Source organism: Oryctolagus cuniculus, chromosome 6, assembly GCF_051225735.1.
Source record: "Oryctolagus cuniculus isolate XC-2025 breed Fujian yellow rabbit chromosome 6, ASM5122573v1, whole genome shotgun sequence".
Taxonomy (NCBI): domain Eukaryota; kingdom Metazoa; phylum Chordata; class Mammalia; order Lagomorpha; family Leporidae; genus Oryctolagus; species Oryctolagus cuniculus.
The window spans coordinates 58,390,837-58,407,109 of NC_142872.1; the positions used below are offsets into that span (position 1 = coordinate 58,390,837).

General features: G+C 53.0%; 1 protein-coding gene across 1 annotated transcript; it reads left to right on the forward strand.

Annotated features, from left to right (window-relative positions):
* Positions 1-2,472: 2,472 nt before the first annotated feature.
* Positions 2,473-6,189, forward strand: FOXI1 (forkhead box I1). Its single transcript, XM_002710371.6, has 2 exons — positions 2,473-3,097; positions 4,476-6,189. Exons 1-2 carry the CDS (start codon positions 2,521-2,523, stop codon positions 5,024-5,026), a joined length of 1,128 nt encoding a protein of 375 aa, XP_002710417.3. The 5' UTR covers positions 2,473-2,520; the 3' UTR covers positions 5,027-6,189.
* The last annotated feature ends 10,084 nt before the right edge of the window (positions 6,190-16,273 follow it).

The following is a 16,273-nucleotide window of genomic DNA, read 5'->3' on the forward strand; positions in this document are numbered from 1 at the left end:
CGGGTCCTGAACTCGTGCGACTCTGGGTCCTCTCTGACCATCATCTGCCAAGAGCAGAGTCTGTCTCTACTAGGAGACTCCCAAAGTCCCTGGGAAAATGAAAATAAGCTTATTTTAGGTGCAAAGCTTTTTTTTTTTAATCCACGCGTACTTTTCTTTCCACATCACGACTGCTACAAACTTTTCAGACTCCTTGTACAGCGGATGGCCCCTCTGACTATTCCTGCTTACTCCTTACGTCGTAACCCGTCACCCCGTCCCTGCCCACAAGTTGCCAAAAGGGGTCAATTCACTCATGAGGAGGCAACCTCGGGTGTGTTGGGGGGACTCAGCAAATGCACACTGACTACAACGCTGACTATAATACTTACTGTATGTGCCGCCATGAGCAACACGGGAAGTGATTGACGTTAGCGGTTAACGGCTCACACCTAACACATGGGTTACATATGGGCCTCGGCCCCATTTTCACCTGAGACAAGACAGACGGCTTATTCTGCACCAAGGCTGGGATTGGTAACCAGGGCCTGCTGATGGCAGAGCCAGGGCTGACTACATCTCTACTGCAAGAGTATCGTCTCGCTCTGCCCTTTCTCATCAACCCCAACTGAGTCGTCTCTGTGCCTGCCTCCTGTCGGTCACGAACCCCAGAAACTACGAAATACCACATCCATCCAACTCTCCCTACAGAAGTAACAGCTGACAGTTTGATATTTCTTGGTTCCATATATGTGTGTAAATATATACATATATTTAAGATTTATTTATTTATTTGAAAGGCAGAGTTATAGACACGCAGAGGCAGAGAGAGAAAAGTCTTCTATCTACTGGCTTACTCCCCAAATGGCCACAATGGCCAGAGCTGGGCCAATCCGAAGCTTAGAGCCAAGAGCTTTCTCTGGGTCTGCTATGTGGGTGCAGGGGCCCAAGCACTTGGGCCATCTTCTACTGCTTTTCCAGACACATTAGCAAGGAGTTGGATCCCAGGTGAAGCAGTTGTAACTCAAACCGGCGCCCATATGTTATGCCAGCACTACAGGTAGCAGCTTTACCCACCAGACCACAGCGCCGGCCCCTGTAAATATATATTCTTGAGAGAGAGAGAGAGAGAGAGAGAGAGAGAGAGAGAGAGAGACTGTCCTTTGAAGATTCAGGGGCCCAGCCCTGAGGAAGCCAGGCCTCCCAGGAGAAAAACCCTGAACAGGAATTTGGCCTCTTTTGCTTTACTCTTCTTAAAGGAGGCACGAAATGTGCTTACCCCAAGCCTCACCTGGCAATCAGAACCTTCCACAGAATTGAAAGCATTACTATTTCATGGTGGGGACGGGGTTCCCCAGGGCCGGGGAGCACCCCTCCCACCCGGGTACCTGGAACGCATCCTCACGCATCCCGTGACATTCCTGTCTGCCACCTGTCCTGGCACAGCTGTGGAGGAGAGCAGAGCCGGGAGAACCCCTTGGCAGCACCCCCGCTCCACCCGAGTTGATACAGCAGTGGCCGCCCTCTTTGGCCCTCCGGGGCTGTGGGGTCTGGAGGAGGTGGGAGGCAGCTGGAGGGGGAAGGCAGTGGAGGCAGGGGGGCCGCGAGGCCGCCTGGGGCGGCTCTGCAGTCTGTCCCCCCCCACCGGGAGAGGCTGGCTGCTGTGAGGGCGGCACAAGGGGACCAGCACCTGCCTGCCAAGCTGGGGCGCCTGGTCTGCGGCTGAAGGGGAGGCTGGGCCCAGCCACCTCCAAGCCGCAGTGGAGAAAGGAGCCTGTCCAAACCCCCAGAGAAAGACGCCCTGGAGCATCTTCCAAGGTCACCGGTAAGAGCCCTGCTCCTCTAGGTGAACCCCAGGCCCTGTCCATGCAGCTCAGCCTCCGCCTGCCTGCAGAGTGTGTGTGTGTGCACATGTGTGTGCACACGTGTGTCTCCAGGGCCTGGCTCTCGGGGCAACTACAGAAAGTGTGTTCACTTCGAGAGATGGAGAAATCAATGGGGCTCCTGATAAAGAGCGCCATCCAGTTGGGGGCAGTGGCAGTACAGAGAATGAGGGGTCGGGGTGGGAAAGAAGAAGGGGCAGGTGGATGATAGGAGACACCCTGGGTGGGCGGGGGAGAGAAAGGGAAGAAAATGTGAGAGAGGGAAGAAAAGGAACCAAGAGTGAGAGCCAGGGAGGAAGGGAGGGAGAGAGAAGCAGGCAAAAGGGCAGAGCAAACTCAGGCAGGAGACGGAGACAGGAGGAAGGAAGGTGAGAAGAGAAGGCAGGAGAGTTTCCTTGTCAGTGTTCACATCAGCTGGTAGGTCTCAGTGTGGTTAGTGGGGACCTGAGGCGGCCGCGGGGAAGTCCCCTCCCTGAGGGCTGCTGGAGGGGGCGGGCCAGGCTGGGCAGGCTCTGTGAGCAGGTGGCCGCCCCTGGGTGGGGCTGCCCAGCCCAGCCCGCAGGGGTATAAGCAGGAGGTTGGGGCCTCTGAGCACCTGTCAGGGGCGGCTCCCCAGTGCAGGTGCCAGGCAGGTGGCTCCGCTGAGCCCAGCCCCAGCATGAGCTCCTTCGACCTCCCGGCGCCCTCTCCACCCCGCTGCAGCCCCCAGTTCCCCAGCATCGGCCAGGAGCCCCCCGAGATGAACCTGTACTATGAGAATTTCTTCCACCCACAGGGCGTGCCCAGCCCTCAGCGGCCCCCCTCCTTTGAGGGGGGTGGCGAGTACGGGGCCGCCCCCAACCCCTACCTCTGGCTCAACGGGCCGGCCATGACCCCGCCGCCCTACCTGCCGGGCACCAACGCCGGCCCCTTCCTGCCCCAGGCCTACGGCATGCAGAGGCAGCTGCTCTCCAGCATGTCCGGGCTGGGGGGCAGCGACCTGGGCTGGCTACCCATCCCTTCGCAGGAGGAGCTCATGAAGCTGGTGCGGCCCCCCTACTCCTACTCGGCTCTCATCGCCATGGCCATCCACGGCGCGCCCGACAAGCGCCTCACGCTCAGCCAGATCTACCAGTACGTGGCCGACAACTTCCCCTTCTACAACAAGAGCAAGGCCGGCTGGCAGAACTCCATCCGCCACAACCTGTCGCTCAATGACTGCTTCAAGAAAGTACCGCGAGAGGAGGACGACCCTGGTAAGGGGGCTGGGGGCTGGCAGAGGCTGCCCTGGGCAAGCTGCTGGTGCCCCCAGGCAAGGCTCACTCCGTTCCTCCCCAACACCCGACCCTGGAAAGTTCTAATGTGGCTGCTATAGCATAGGGCTGGGGGGGGGGGGGATCGGCAGTGGAGGAGGATGTGGGTCCCAGGGCAGGTCTGGGTTTCAATCCTGGCTGTGCTGCTGCCCAGCCAGTGACCTTCATGGGTAGAGCTCCCAGCCCAGTCTGCAAGTAGCTCGTGAGGGCCTCAGGGTCTGCAGTCACTATCACGGTGCCCCTGCATTCCTGGCACCTGGCACACAGAAAGGCTTCGGTGAATGACGCTGGAGCAAACGGAGCCCACGGGCACCCCAAGCCTGCTGGGAAGAAGACTTGACCTTTGCTGAATTATCACTAATGGCCGCACAGAGCCCCCTGCATACCCCTACTAACACGCAAACCCCCTGTAGGCTAACTTACATTGAACCCATTTTATAGATAGGGAAAGAACACTCAGGGCTGGAACAGCCTGCCTACTTAACTGATAGGGATGGGACTCGAGTTTAAAGAGGTCTCTCTGCTACCAGAGCGTGTGAAACTTTTCTATTTATCTGTGAATTTCTAAAATGCAGAGAGGAATGGATTAATATGTATGCTTCCACCTTGCAGAATCAAAATCCACTTTTGTTTCACTACAGGAAGCTCAGGGTATGGTTCAGAGGAACCCCCTCTGCTCCCTTGGAGGTTAGCAAGGGCCAGCTCTGTTTGTCCCCCAGGAAAGGGCAAGTGTCCTGTCCCAAGACGGTCCCCACCCTCAGGCCCCTCAGAGGGTCCCTCAGTGACAAAGCCTCTTATACATCTAGGGTCTGCTCTTGTTCACAAGGAGCTTGGGAAACAAGAAATTCTTATAATGGACCCACTTTACAGAGCAGGAAACTGAGGCCCACCCAAACTCCCTCAGCCGGTTAGGAGCAGGGCCAAGACTCTAGGCTATCTCCAAACCCCAAGCCTGGGACCATCGGGGAGTTCAGAAGTTTTTCTTGATCAAAGGAAGCCCTCCCTCCTCTCCAACTCCTGGTTGTCACCCCAACCCTGGCAGCCCTGTGCCCCTCTCCTCAGCCCATGGAGATCTACAGTCTGAATCCTGAGTCCCTGGCACTTCCTGCTCTGTGCTCCCAGCGTGGCTCCTTGTGGGGCGGGCGCTGGAGCGAGGGGAGGGGGCGTGGCTGGCGAGTGGTTTGTGGAACTCCTCCGCTCCTCAGCCCCTCTGGTTCTGCCTCTGCGTGTGTTCCCGAGGCTGTCAGCTTGTGATAAGGGGGCGAGCAGCCACAAGGCACGTGTCCACCTCTCTGCTCACTTGCTCTCGCTTTCCGATCAGGCAAAGGGAATTACTGGACCCTCGACCCCAACTGCGAGAAGATGTTCGACAATGGAAATTTCCGCAGGAAGAGGAAGAGAAAATCGGACGCTTCCTCCAGCACAGGCTCCTTGGCCTCGGAGAAAACCGACAGCAGCCTGCTGGCCCGCAGTCCCAAGAGCACGGAGCCGCAGGACATCCTGGACAGCGTCTCAACGGGAGCTCCCGGCTCCCCAGAGAAGGGGCCCTCCCCGCCCCCCTCGAGCACCCCGTGCCTCAGCAGCTTCCTGTCCACCATGACAGCCTACGTCAGCAGTCCCAGCCCCCTGGGCCGCCCTGGGGCCACGCCAGGACTGAGCCTGGAGCCCACTGACAAGATGGGGCCGAACCCACTGAGCTTCAACTCCTACACCCCACTCAGCAACCACGGGGGCGGGGGCGAGTGGGGCAACCCCGGGCCCCCCAGTGCCCTCGGCTACGGGGGCTCTGTCCTCAACCAGTTCAGCCCCCACTTCTACAACAGCATCAACACCAACAGTGTCCTCTACCCCCGGGAGGGCACCGAAGTGTAGACACAGGACAGCCCCCTTAGCCACGCGGACAGGCCCAACAGGGAAGAGCAGCCACGGTCTGCCAGGCCGGCTCCCCGGGGTCCCAGACCCAACCCAGGATGCCCAGAGGAACCCGTCCTCTTTCTAGAACATGGTGCAAACCTGCTTGTCACGCACACATACGCACACACAGACTGGCCAGCTTCTCCAGGAAACAACTGGTACCTGGACGCCAGCAACAATGGCAGTGGCCCGCTGAGCACTTACGTGCCCAGTGCATAGTAGGCTCTTCAAAGGCAGGGTCCCACTGAGTGCTCACGGTCACCCTCTGAGGTTCCTGTGACCCTCCCCATCTAGCAGGTGAGGAAACTAAAGCTGGAGGAGATCGAGTAACTTCTGAGGTCAGGCAAAGCAGAAGAAGGTAGAGGGAGGAGTCAAATCCAAAGTCGGGCTGATGACGTGAGGGGCGGAGGAGCTCACCGAGCAGCTAAGGAAGGACATGGTGAGAACCCACTTACGGCCAATAGATCAAAATCTCTCCACTGTCTCCCGGTGGGTCATGAGATGTCCACAGCAGCCCGGGCTCATCCTGTCCTGACCCGAGTCCCTGTCCCGTGCAGCCCAGCTTACCGGCAGCCGATCCTTTAGCTACCTCTCAAGGGCAGGTGCCACCAGCAGGCTTAGCTCGGGAAGCCCTGCCCCGGTGCACCTGCAGCATAACGCATCCGGTAGGTGCCATGCGCCCCCATGGAGGGACGCCCCAGCCCCAGCCCCCTGGAGATCTTGAACGGAGGTCACGGGTCAGTGAAAGGGCAGTGTGCACCCCCCAGCCCCACCCTGGCACTGCCCATCTGTAAAATCTTGTGAAGCCCAGCTTCCTGTGTGCGTGTCATGGACCAGTGAGCTGGAGGTGGCTGAGTCTTCCAAGAGAAACAAGGCTGAATAAGCGCTCCCTTTTTTATAGCCCGGGAGAACTGGATGTTTGTCTGAGAAAACAATGGCCTCCAGGGAGGGGCAGCCGTCCTCACAGGGGGTCTGTGAGCAGCGCTCCTAGGGCTTCTCTTTCGTATTTCTCTAGGGATTTTATATGCCTATGATGTGTCATCACAGCCTGCCCTAGCAAAATGTTTGTTCTCTTAGTTTCTTTTTAATAAAAAAAAAAAAAAACACTTTGGGCAGAAGTGTGTGAACCTTCCTTGGGAGTTTTCTGTCTCTCACCTTGCCCTGGTTCATTCAACCCAAGGCCAAGTGCAGCCCGAAACTGAAGGCAGAGAAAGAACAGGGCTCAAGACTCATGCCCTCCTCTACACTGGCGTGGAGACCCGACAAAGACCCCTGGTGGAAAGAGGGGATTCTGGGGTGGGGTGGGAAAAGACTGAACATACATAACCAGTCTCTACCGCTGAAGCTAACCTGGGCACTGTGCTGTGTTCACTTAACCCTGCTGCCAGTCCTGTGATGGGGGGCGGCATAGCCCCATGATTGAGGGTCAGAGTGACTGGGTGATTCACTCAAGGCCACGGGTGGTCTACACCTAGGTCCGTCTGACTCAGTGTCTCGGCAGCAGCAGCGCAGGCTGGGACGCAGCTAACACTGGTCACAGTAACAGCAGTCCCATTGGCTACAGTTTGCTGAGGGCTGTAGGCAGGCACTGGGCCGAGTACCACGCAGGTGGACGTCTTTTGTCCTCACAGCAGCCCGTGAGTGTGTAGACTGCTGATTCCCGAGAGTCCTGGCACCCTGCATGCTGGAGGACCCATGCGTGGAAGCTGGTGACCTTCCAGGTGGGACAGCCCTCCTCCGGTGAACAACAAGAGGGCTCGAGCCAGGGTAGCTGACCGCCTGGCCCACTGCCCACTCAGGTTCTGGGAGCTCTCTTTCCCGGAGAGACACAGGAGAGACAGTGACACAGTAAAAGCAGGGCAAACATGGCAATGACAACATTGTTCATCAGGCACCAGGCACTGTTAGGACCTGTTTTATTGCAGTTAAGCCTCAAAATAATCCAATGCAATAATATCATTATTCCCACTTTGTAGCGAGAACACTGAGGCCTGGAAGAAGTCTGTAGCTGGATCAAGGACACATGGGCAGAATTCGTACACACCTGTTGCTGCCATGCCTAAGACTTCTCCACAGCCCCTAGGGACAGATGGGCCAGTGCATATCACCGAAGGGAGGGGTGCACTAAATCATGAAAACCAAGGAAAAAATGGGGTTCCCTTAGAAATCCCCAGATCCTGACCTGGGGTCTCCCTGTCTGCAGTGGGCCTGCTGGCAGATGCAATGCAGCTGATGAAGGGATAGGAAAGTGACGTGAGGCCTGACAAGCCCTAGACAACCCCTTGCTGCACACAGAGGGAAGCCCAGGGCTTCCTCTCCCCCTACTCCCAACCTTCGCTGGCTATCAAATAAGAACAGAATGCAGGTTCCTACGGTCCATCCAGGACTAGAAATTACTGCCCCCAAACAGACACCTCAACGCCTTCTCTGTGCACTGATAAGCTCTCAGCCTGTCTTCAACCCCTGCTCCTCTCCCCAGGCTGGGCTGCAAAGGCCGAGGGACTGGGCTAGGAAGGGGATGTGAAGGGGCCCGAAGTAGCCTGAGCTGGGCCAGGAAGGGGCCAGCGATTTGGAGCCAAGGTCCACGATGTCAAGTCTCCGTTCTTCTTGGCCCAGAATTGCACATGCACAGGAAGTGGAGGAGAGTACCGCACGGCGCCCTCCTGTAATGGTGCCCCGGAGAGGTCCATGGGAAGAACCGAGCTAGAAGGAGCCAGTGGACACTGTGGAAAGGTGGAGCCCGGGACAAGAAGGGGTGTCTCCCATCAGCTCCCGCGGGCTGCTGCTGGTCCCTCTGGCTTCTGTTCCTCTAAGAAGAGAGGAGAGCTGGGGAGAGATCTACCAAGCACTTAACCCCGGTGCAGCACCACGGACGGCCACGTGCACTTAGTAGCCTCCTTCTCTTTGCTCTGCAGTGAAGCCATGGCCCTCGGGATCAACAAAGGATCCAAGAAAATTGAGTGTTGCAGACACCGGGAAGACTGCATGGAGGAGGTGACCCTGGAGCTGAAGGGTAGTAGAGTGAGTTAAAGGAAACCACTGATTTACACACTCACCTGCACACCACCCAGCTCTGTTCTCCCCACAAGCCCTGCGTTAGTCCACATTTCCAAGTTATGTGGAGGTGGGGAGGCATGCCTCAAGCAGAATGTAAGAGGAGTGTTCGCAGAGCTCATAGAAGATGCCCATTACAAAAAACAGGCATGGATCTCAATCTTTAGCCCCAAAGTTTTTATATTTTCATATGTTTCCACAAACTTTTTTATAGAAATGTATGTATGAGAATATACCATCATCTCATTTAATCTAGCAGGTCAAGTAGCAAGAGGAACGTCTGGAAATCCTACACACAGAATGTCAACACTGTCTGGTGGGTGACGGCATGTGATGGATTGGTTTTGCTTAGTATGCTAATTTGATGGATGGTGGACATCTGTCAGCCCCGCTCGCCATTCCTAGAAACTGCCTCCTCCTGGGCCAGCACCCGAGAGGCTCCCGGTTGGGATATGACCCTGCCGCCTTGCATGGCCGATTGGTGCTAGGGCAGCACCTGCCCCAGCGGAGCTCTTTCTGCTGTGGCTGAGGCGTGGGTTCCCTTGGGCGGCCACCACTGGTTCCACTTTAAAATAAGTGGAGATCAAGGTGAGGCCAGCAGCTCATCTACAACCTGAGAGAGCCCACTGGGGTGGATGCTGTGGCACAGAGGGTTAAACAGCCCCTTGGGACAACCCACATCCCATACAGGGTGCCAAGTCCCTGCCACCCACGTGGAAGACCCAGATGGAGTTCCCCGCTCTTGGCTTTACCCTGGTCCAGCCCTGCTGTGTGGACATTTGAGGAGTGAACCCACTGATGGAAGATGCCCCCCCTCTGCCTTTCGAGTAAAGAAATAAATCTGTTAAAAATATTTAAATTAGGATGTGAGAAAATAATTAGCCAGGTGCTGAAATGTTGAAAGAGGACCATGGGAATAAGAGGCTAGGAGACGGGGTAGTTCCTAGGGGTGTGGGGGGAGTCAGGAAGGGGCGTAGCATTGCATTGTGTGGGTGTCTGTGTGTATGGTTGGGGGGCGGGGGGTGTTAGTGTCTGGAAAACTGTGCGAAGAGGACTTGTCGGGTGCTGGTAACTGTCTGTTATCTTAGCCGCGTGCTGGTCACACATACACTCACTCTAGGGAGATGTATTGGGCTTCCATTTGCAATTTCTGCCCTCTACCCGTACACGGACCTCAGTGGTACGCAGGTCGATGTTCCACAGCCGAGTGGTGAAGAGGTGCGGGAGCATCCCACGGAGTAAATTCCTCCTTCCCCGCTCACTTCCGCTAACCCCGGGCAGAGCCGGGAAGGCACGTGCAGTAGCACCATGTCAGTACTGTTTCCACCACACGGAGACAATAGCGGAGAGCGCAGCAGGTCCAGGGCATAGCTATTACTTCAGTGGGGGTAAAATGACAGCAAAGTGATTGTTCTGAGTACTTATTGATTACCTTTGCTTATACTAGGGTTTATTTAGCTGGAAGTTTATTTAATTTGATTTTTAATGATGGCTGTACTTGGCATAAATCTCCTCAAATACAAGTATCTTGAGGAATTAAGGCTCAGTTGCATAACACCTGGGGAATCTACATATTAAAGGAGAAGTAAGGGAGCCAGCACTGTGGTGCAGTGGGTTAACGCCATGGCCTGAAGCGCCAGCATCCCATGTGAACACTGGTTCTAGTCCCGGCTGCTCCACTTCTGATCCAGCTCTCTGCTGTGGCCTGAGAAAGCAGTGGAAGATGGCCCAAGTCCTTGGGCCTCTGCACCCATGTGGGATACCTGGAAGAAGCTCAAAGTCAAACTGCAGGGCTGGCACTGTGGCACATCAGGCTAACGCCCTGGCCTGGGGCACCTGCATCCCACATGGGCGCCGGTTTGAGACCTGAATGCTCCACTTCTGATCCAGCTCTCTGCTATGGCCTGGGAAGACAGTGGAGGATGGCCCAAGTCCTTGGGCCCCTACACCCACATGGGAGACCCAGAGGAGGCTCCTGGCTCCTGGCTCCTGGCTTTGGATCGGTGCAGCTCTGGCCATTGCAGCCAACTGGGGAGTGAACCAGCAGGTGGAGGACCTCTCTCTCTCTCTCTCTCTCTCTCTGCCTCTGCCTCTCCTCTCTCTGTGTAACTCTGACTTTCAAGTAAATAAATAAATCTTAAAAAAAAGTCAACTGCATACGAATTAGATGTTTCTGTATGGCAAAGCCTCCATCAAATAGAACAGTAAACACAAACAGACGGAAATGGTTCAGCATCCATGTTGAAAACTGAATAACCGTGTTATAGAAGGATATCTGGAAATTTGTAAGGTTAAAGTTTTCCTGGTTGAAAATGGACAGATTTATTTATTTGAAAGGGAATCCGTCTTCCTCTTTTGCAAGGACTATCAGTCCTATTAGGATCTTACTCTTATAAATTCACTTAACCTTAATCACCTCTAACAGCCCCATGGCAGTTAGAGCTTTAACATGTGAATTTGGGGTTGGGGGACAGCATTCAATCCACAACATTTGGCTGTGCAGGAGAGAAAATACTCTCCCAGAAAGAGTCGCTGGATAAACTTAGGGGCCAGCAGAACGGTGAGGCAGCTCTTGAAGTCAGCCCTTCCACCCAGGTCCCAGAGGCTGGACTTGCAGGGGAGCACAGACACCCCACAGAATGAAAACGTAGAGGGGCCAGCGCTGCGGTTTAGCGAGTAAAACCTGCGACGCCAGCATCCCATAGGGGTGCGGTTAGAGACCTCGCTGCTCCGCTTCCAATCCGGCTCTCTGCTACAGCCTGGGAAAGCAGTAGAAGATGGCCCAAGTCCTTGGGCCCCTGCACCAGCGTGGGAGACCTGAAAGAAGCTCCTGGCTCCTGGCTTCGGATTGGGGCAGCTCCGGCCGTTGCGGCCATCTGGGGAGTGAACCAGTGGATGGAAGACCTCTCTCTCTGCCTCTGCCTGTCTCTCCTTCTCTCTCTGTGTAACTCTTTCAAATAAACAAAAAAAAAAAAAAAAAAAAAAAAAAAAAAGATGTGGTCCTGACCCTGGCTCCCTGGCTCCCTGCTCCTGCCTTTCTTGTCAGACAATTTCCTGAGGCCCGGAGCTCCTGAAGTCGAAAATGAAGATATCGTTCCTACTCTTCTGTCCTCAGTGAGAGACAGCGGAGACTACAGGATAAAAAGCCAAGCTGTGGAGTGCACAACCCTGGCATCTGCAAGATGATTGGGTGATTCACGGAGAGAGTGCGAACTGACACCGACTCCGGGGAGAAACTCCTCCTTTCTCACTCTATTCGCCACTTGCTCTGACCAAGGAGAAATTGTCCATTCGGCGCCTGGATGTCTTTAGCTCTGCCTTAGCTAACCTCCCTCATTCACAAAGGCTCAAAGCTCTTGGCAGGAAATAGTATCCGACAATAACTGGATAACACTTTGCTTTATTGTGTTTATTTTTACAATCAGCCTCCCTATACAGCCAGTGATGCTAGTTTAATGTTTTAAGTAACGACCTGGAGCAAGCATTTAGCTGAGCAGTTAAGACGCGAGTTCAGATGCCTGCATCCCACATCTAAGCGCTGGAAGCTCCAGCTTTGACCCACAGCTGCCTGCTGATGGGACCTTGGCTGGGACTGTCTATACTGCCTCTAGTTAGAGGCTACAGAGACAGCCTTGTTTTCCTGGCCCTGTTGCAAACTGAGGGCTTCCACCACTCTTAGGTAACCATAGGTCTGTGCAGGCTACTTTGTAACCAGTCCAGGCAAAACACACAATGAAAACCATTGACTGGGTTGTGAAGACAAAGGCAGAGAGTCCGGGTCACAGGCCATTGCTCCAGCGTCATCACCTGACCAACCCTCTATTCCCTGTAGAAGTCAAAAACTTGGGTCTCCAAGCATTACAGAACAGAGCTGCTGACGGGGACCATAAAGAATCTCCAACTCCCTCACTGTTGTAAACGAGGGAGCTGAGGTCTTGTGAGGGAGAGGAGCTTCCCGGGGTAGCACAGCAAGGTAGCAGCGCAGCTAACACAAGAAAGCAGGCGTGCTCATCCTGCAGCAGAGACCCCTGGCTCAGTACAGGGAGAGTGGAAGGGTGGAACTCTCAGGCCTCATCATTAAGAAGAAATCTGAGAGGGGCAGAAAATTAACATGCGTGCAAGGACTTCAAAAAGTTTGTGCAAAAATGGAATTCTAAGTTTAGTTTGGTGCAAAAAAATATGAAATTCACGCATAGGAATTTGCACAATACATGTTTTCTATGAACCTTTTGAAGACCCCTCATATGACACAGATACTACTTTGGGGTTCTTGTGAAAATGTCTCACTGAGTCCTTTCCCTCTTGCCTCTCTTTCCCCTTCCATTTCCTAGGAAGTTAAAGCAAGGGGGGTGGGCTACTCTCTTAGATAAGCAAGATGCATTGGGAACAGCATGAACCTTGCAACCAGGCAGACCCACTTCTGCCAAGCCCTGAGGTGTGATCTGGTGGAATGAAAGCTCCACGGAGCTCAGTATCTTCTGTAACTCGAGTCGCACCTTATCTCCAGGGCGGGGGAGATCCTGTGGCTCATGCAAGGTGCTTGGAGGAGAGCAGGGTCACAAGCAATGGGTCATAAACAAATATCCAGAATAGTTGCATGACTTAGAGCCTCCTAAACAAATAAACTAAGTGTCCACCAACAAATACATGGAATAAGTAAATCTCATTATTCAATGAGAAAAGGAATGAAATACTGATACATGCACTAGCATAGATGGATTTCAGAACATCAGGCACCTCTGCCTCTGGCACAGAGCTTTTTTTTTTAATTTTTTTTGACAGGCAGAGTGGACAGTGAGAGAGAGAGACAGAGAGAAAGGTCTTCCTTTGCCATTGGTTCACCCTCCAATGGCTGCTGCGGCTGGCGCACCGCACTGATCCGAAGGCAGGAGCCAGGTACTTATCCTGGTCTCCTATGGGGTGCAGGGTCCAAGCACTTGGGCCATTCTCCACTGCACTCCCGGACCACAGCAGAGAGCTGGCCTGGAAGAGGGGCAACTGGGACAGAATCCGGCGCCCCGACTGGGACTAGAACCCGGTGTGCAGGCGCCGCTAGGCGGAGGATTAGCCTAGTGAGCCGCGGCGCCGGTGGCACAGAGCTCTTACCAGAGCCCACTTGTGAACCGATAACAAAAAACAAACTTTGTAGAGAAAAACAAACCCCAACCAATACCATTATCTGAAGAATAAACGCCAGACAAATTCTCAGGTGGAGACAATAATGGAGAAAAGAAACATACACAGAGTGAATTGGCTGTTTTTATGGTCTAAGTGTGATGATGGACCAAGGTTAGTGCCATACAGAAAGGTTTAAACTCTGAAGGAAAAATCTAGTTTTGTTCATCTTAAGAAACAGGGGTGGCCAATGCTGTGGTATATCGAGTAAAGCCACTGCCTGCAGTGCCGGCATCCCTTATGGGCTCCAGTTCGTTTCCCAGCTGTTCCACTTCCCATCCAGCTCTCTGCTATGGCCTGGGAGAGCAGTGGAAAATGACTCAAGTCCTTGCGCCCCTGCACCCACGTGGGAGACCCGGAAGAAGCTCCTGGCTCCTGGCTTCAGATCAGCGCAGCTCTGGCCATTGCGGCCAGTTGGGGAGTGAACCAGCAGATGGAAGACCTCTCTCTCTCTCTCTCTCTGCCTCTGCCTCTCTGTAACTCTTTCAAGTAAACAAATAAAATCTTAAAAAGAAAGAAAGAAAGAGAGAGAGAGAGGGAGGAGGGAGGGAGGGAGGGAGAAAGGAAGGAAGAAAAAAGGAAAGGAAAGGAACAGGGGTGGGTGATAGATTAGGCCACCACTCACACGACTTGCATCCCATATCAGAGTGCCATTTCAAGTCCTGGCTTCTCCACTTCCAATGCTGATTCCTGCTAATGCATTCTGGGAAGGCAGTGGAAGATGATCCAAGTGCTTGAGCCTATGCCATCCATGTTGGAGACTCAGATGGCTGCTGGGCTACCGGCCCAGCCCTGGCTGTTATGAGCATTTGGGGAATAAATTAATGGACAGAAAGATTGATCTCTCTCTCTGCCTTTCAAGTAGTGAAAAACAAAAATAAATAAACATTAAACAAAACATACAGTAGACAGAAAGAACGGGACTTGCAGCCACTGGGAATGAAGAGACAATCCTGGAAAGCAAAGATCCCGAGCTGGGTAGGACCACATTATGTCTGAATCTCTACTCAAATCCCTGGCTGGCTCCTGGACCATGCATGCACAGGACAGACTCCAGGTGAGAAAAAAGGAGACAGGACTTGGATTTTAGCTGCAGCCCATGTACAAAGCTTTCAGTTTGAGTCATACCAAGGATACTGCCTGCTAAAGCAAGCAAGCAAACACCAAGTAACAACAATGGAGATCTCAGTGATAATCAAGGCAACACACTATTGGCACAAGATAGACAAAGGAACAAAGGAATATTTTTGGAGTCCAGAAATAGACCCATACAGCTTCCATCAGCTGATTTTTGTCAAAGGCACAAAGACCATCCAATGGGGGAACATAGTCTTTGAGCACACGGGGCTAGGATGACTGGATAGCTGAGTGCAAAAGGATAAAGTTAGGCCTTTGCCTCCCACCATGTACAAAATTAACTCAAAATGGAACAAAAGCCTAAATGGAAGAGCTAGAAGTTTAAAACTCCCAGAAGAAAATTTAGGGGTAAATCTTCATGACCTTGTATTTAGCAAAAACACAAGGAACAACAACAGAAAGATTGATAAATTGGATAGCACCAAAACTAAAACTTTGTGTGGTTCAAAGAACAAAAAAGTGCACAAAATAACTGAAAAATGAAAGGGAATATTTGCAAATCATGTATCTGATAAGGGATTTGCATCTAAACTAAATAAACAATCCTTACAACTCAGTAAGAAGATTAACAACCCACGAAAAATGAGCAAAGACTGAATGGACCTTACTTAAAAAAGTTATGCAAATGGTCGATAAACACATGAAGATGTTTACTATTATCAGTGATCAGGGACCTGCAAAGCAAACTCACAATGAGACACCACTTCACACACACCAAGATGGCTAGAAACAAAAACCAGATCATCACAAGCATTGACGAAGCCGGCGCTGTGGCGTAGCAGGTGAAGCAGCTGCCTGCTGTACCAGCATCCCATATGGGTGCCGATTCCAGTCCCGGCTGCTCCACTTCCGATCCAGCTCTCTGCTATGGCTTGGGAAATCAGTGAAAGATGGCCTGAGTCCTTGGGTCCCTGCACCCACGTGGGAGACCCGGAAGAAGTTCCTGGCTCCTGGCTTCGGATCGGCACAGCTCTGGCCTTTGCGGCCATTTGAGAGTGAACCAGTGGATAAAAGACCTCTCCCTCTCTCTGCCTCTCCTTTTCTCTCTCTCTCTCTCTCTCTCTTTTTTTTTTTTTTTTTTTTTTTTGACAGGCAGAGTGGACAGTGAGAGAGAGAGACAGAGAGAAAGGTCTTCCTTTGCCGTTGGTTCACCCTCCAATGCCCGCCGCGGCCGGCCTGCTGCGGCCGGCGCACCACGCTGATCCGATGGCAGGAGCCAGGTGCTTCTCCTGGTCTCCCATGGGGTGCAGGGCCCAAGCACTTGGGCCATCCTCCACTGCACTCCCGGGCCACAGCAGAGAGCTGGCCTGGAAGAGGGGCAACTGGAATAGAATTCGGTGCCCCGACCGGGACTAGAACCCAGTGTGCCAGTGCCGCAAGGCAGAGGATTAGCCTAGTGAGCCACGGCGCCGGCCTCTCCTTCTCTCTCTGTGTAACTCTGACTTTCAAATAAATAAATAAATCTTTAAAAAAAAGTTAAAAAAAAGAAATAACAAGCATCGACAGAAAGAAATCAGAACCCTAATATAATGCTGGTGGGCTTAGAAAATGGGGCATTTACTTTGGAAAACTGCCCAGTGGTTCCTCCAGTGATTAAACATTGACTTACCACCATGTGAACCCCAAATCCTATTCTTAGATTATACACTCAAGAGAAATGGAAACATATGCCCAGGCAAACACTCATAGAATACATGTTTACGGCAACATCATTTATAACATCCAAATGGTGGAAGCATTTTGAAGGTCCACTAATGGGCAAGTGGTTATACTGACTGTAATACATCCATACAATGGATCGTTCAGCCATGAAAGGAATAAAGGACTGATACATGCTAT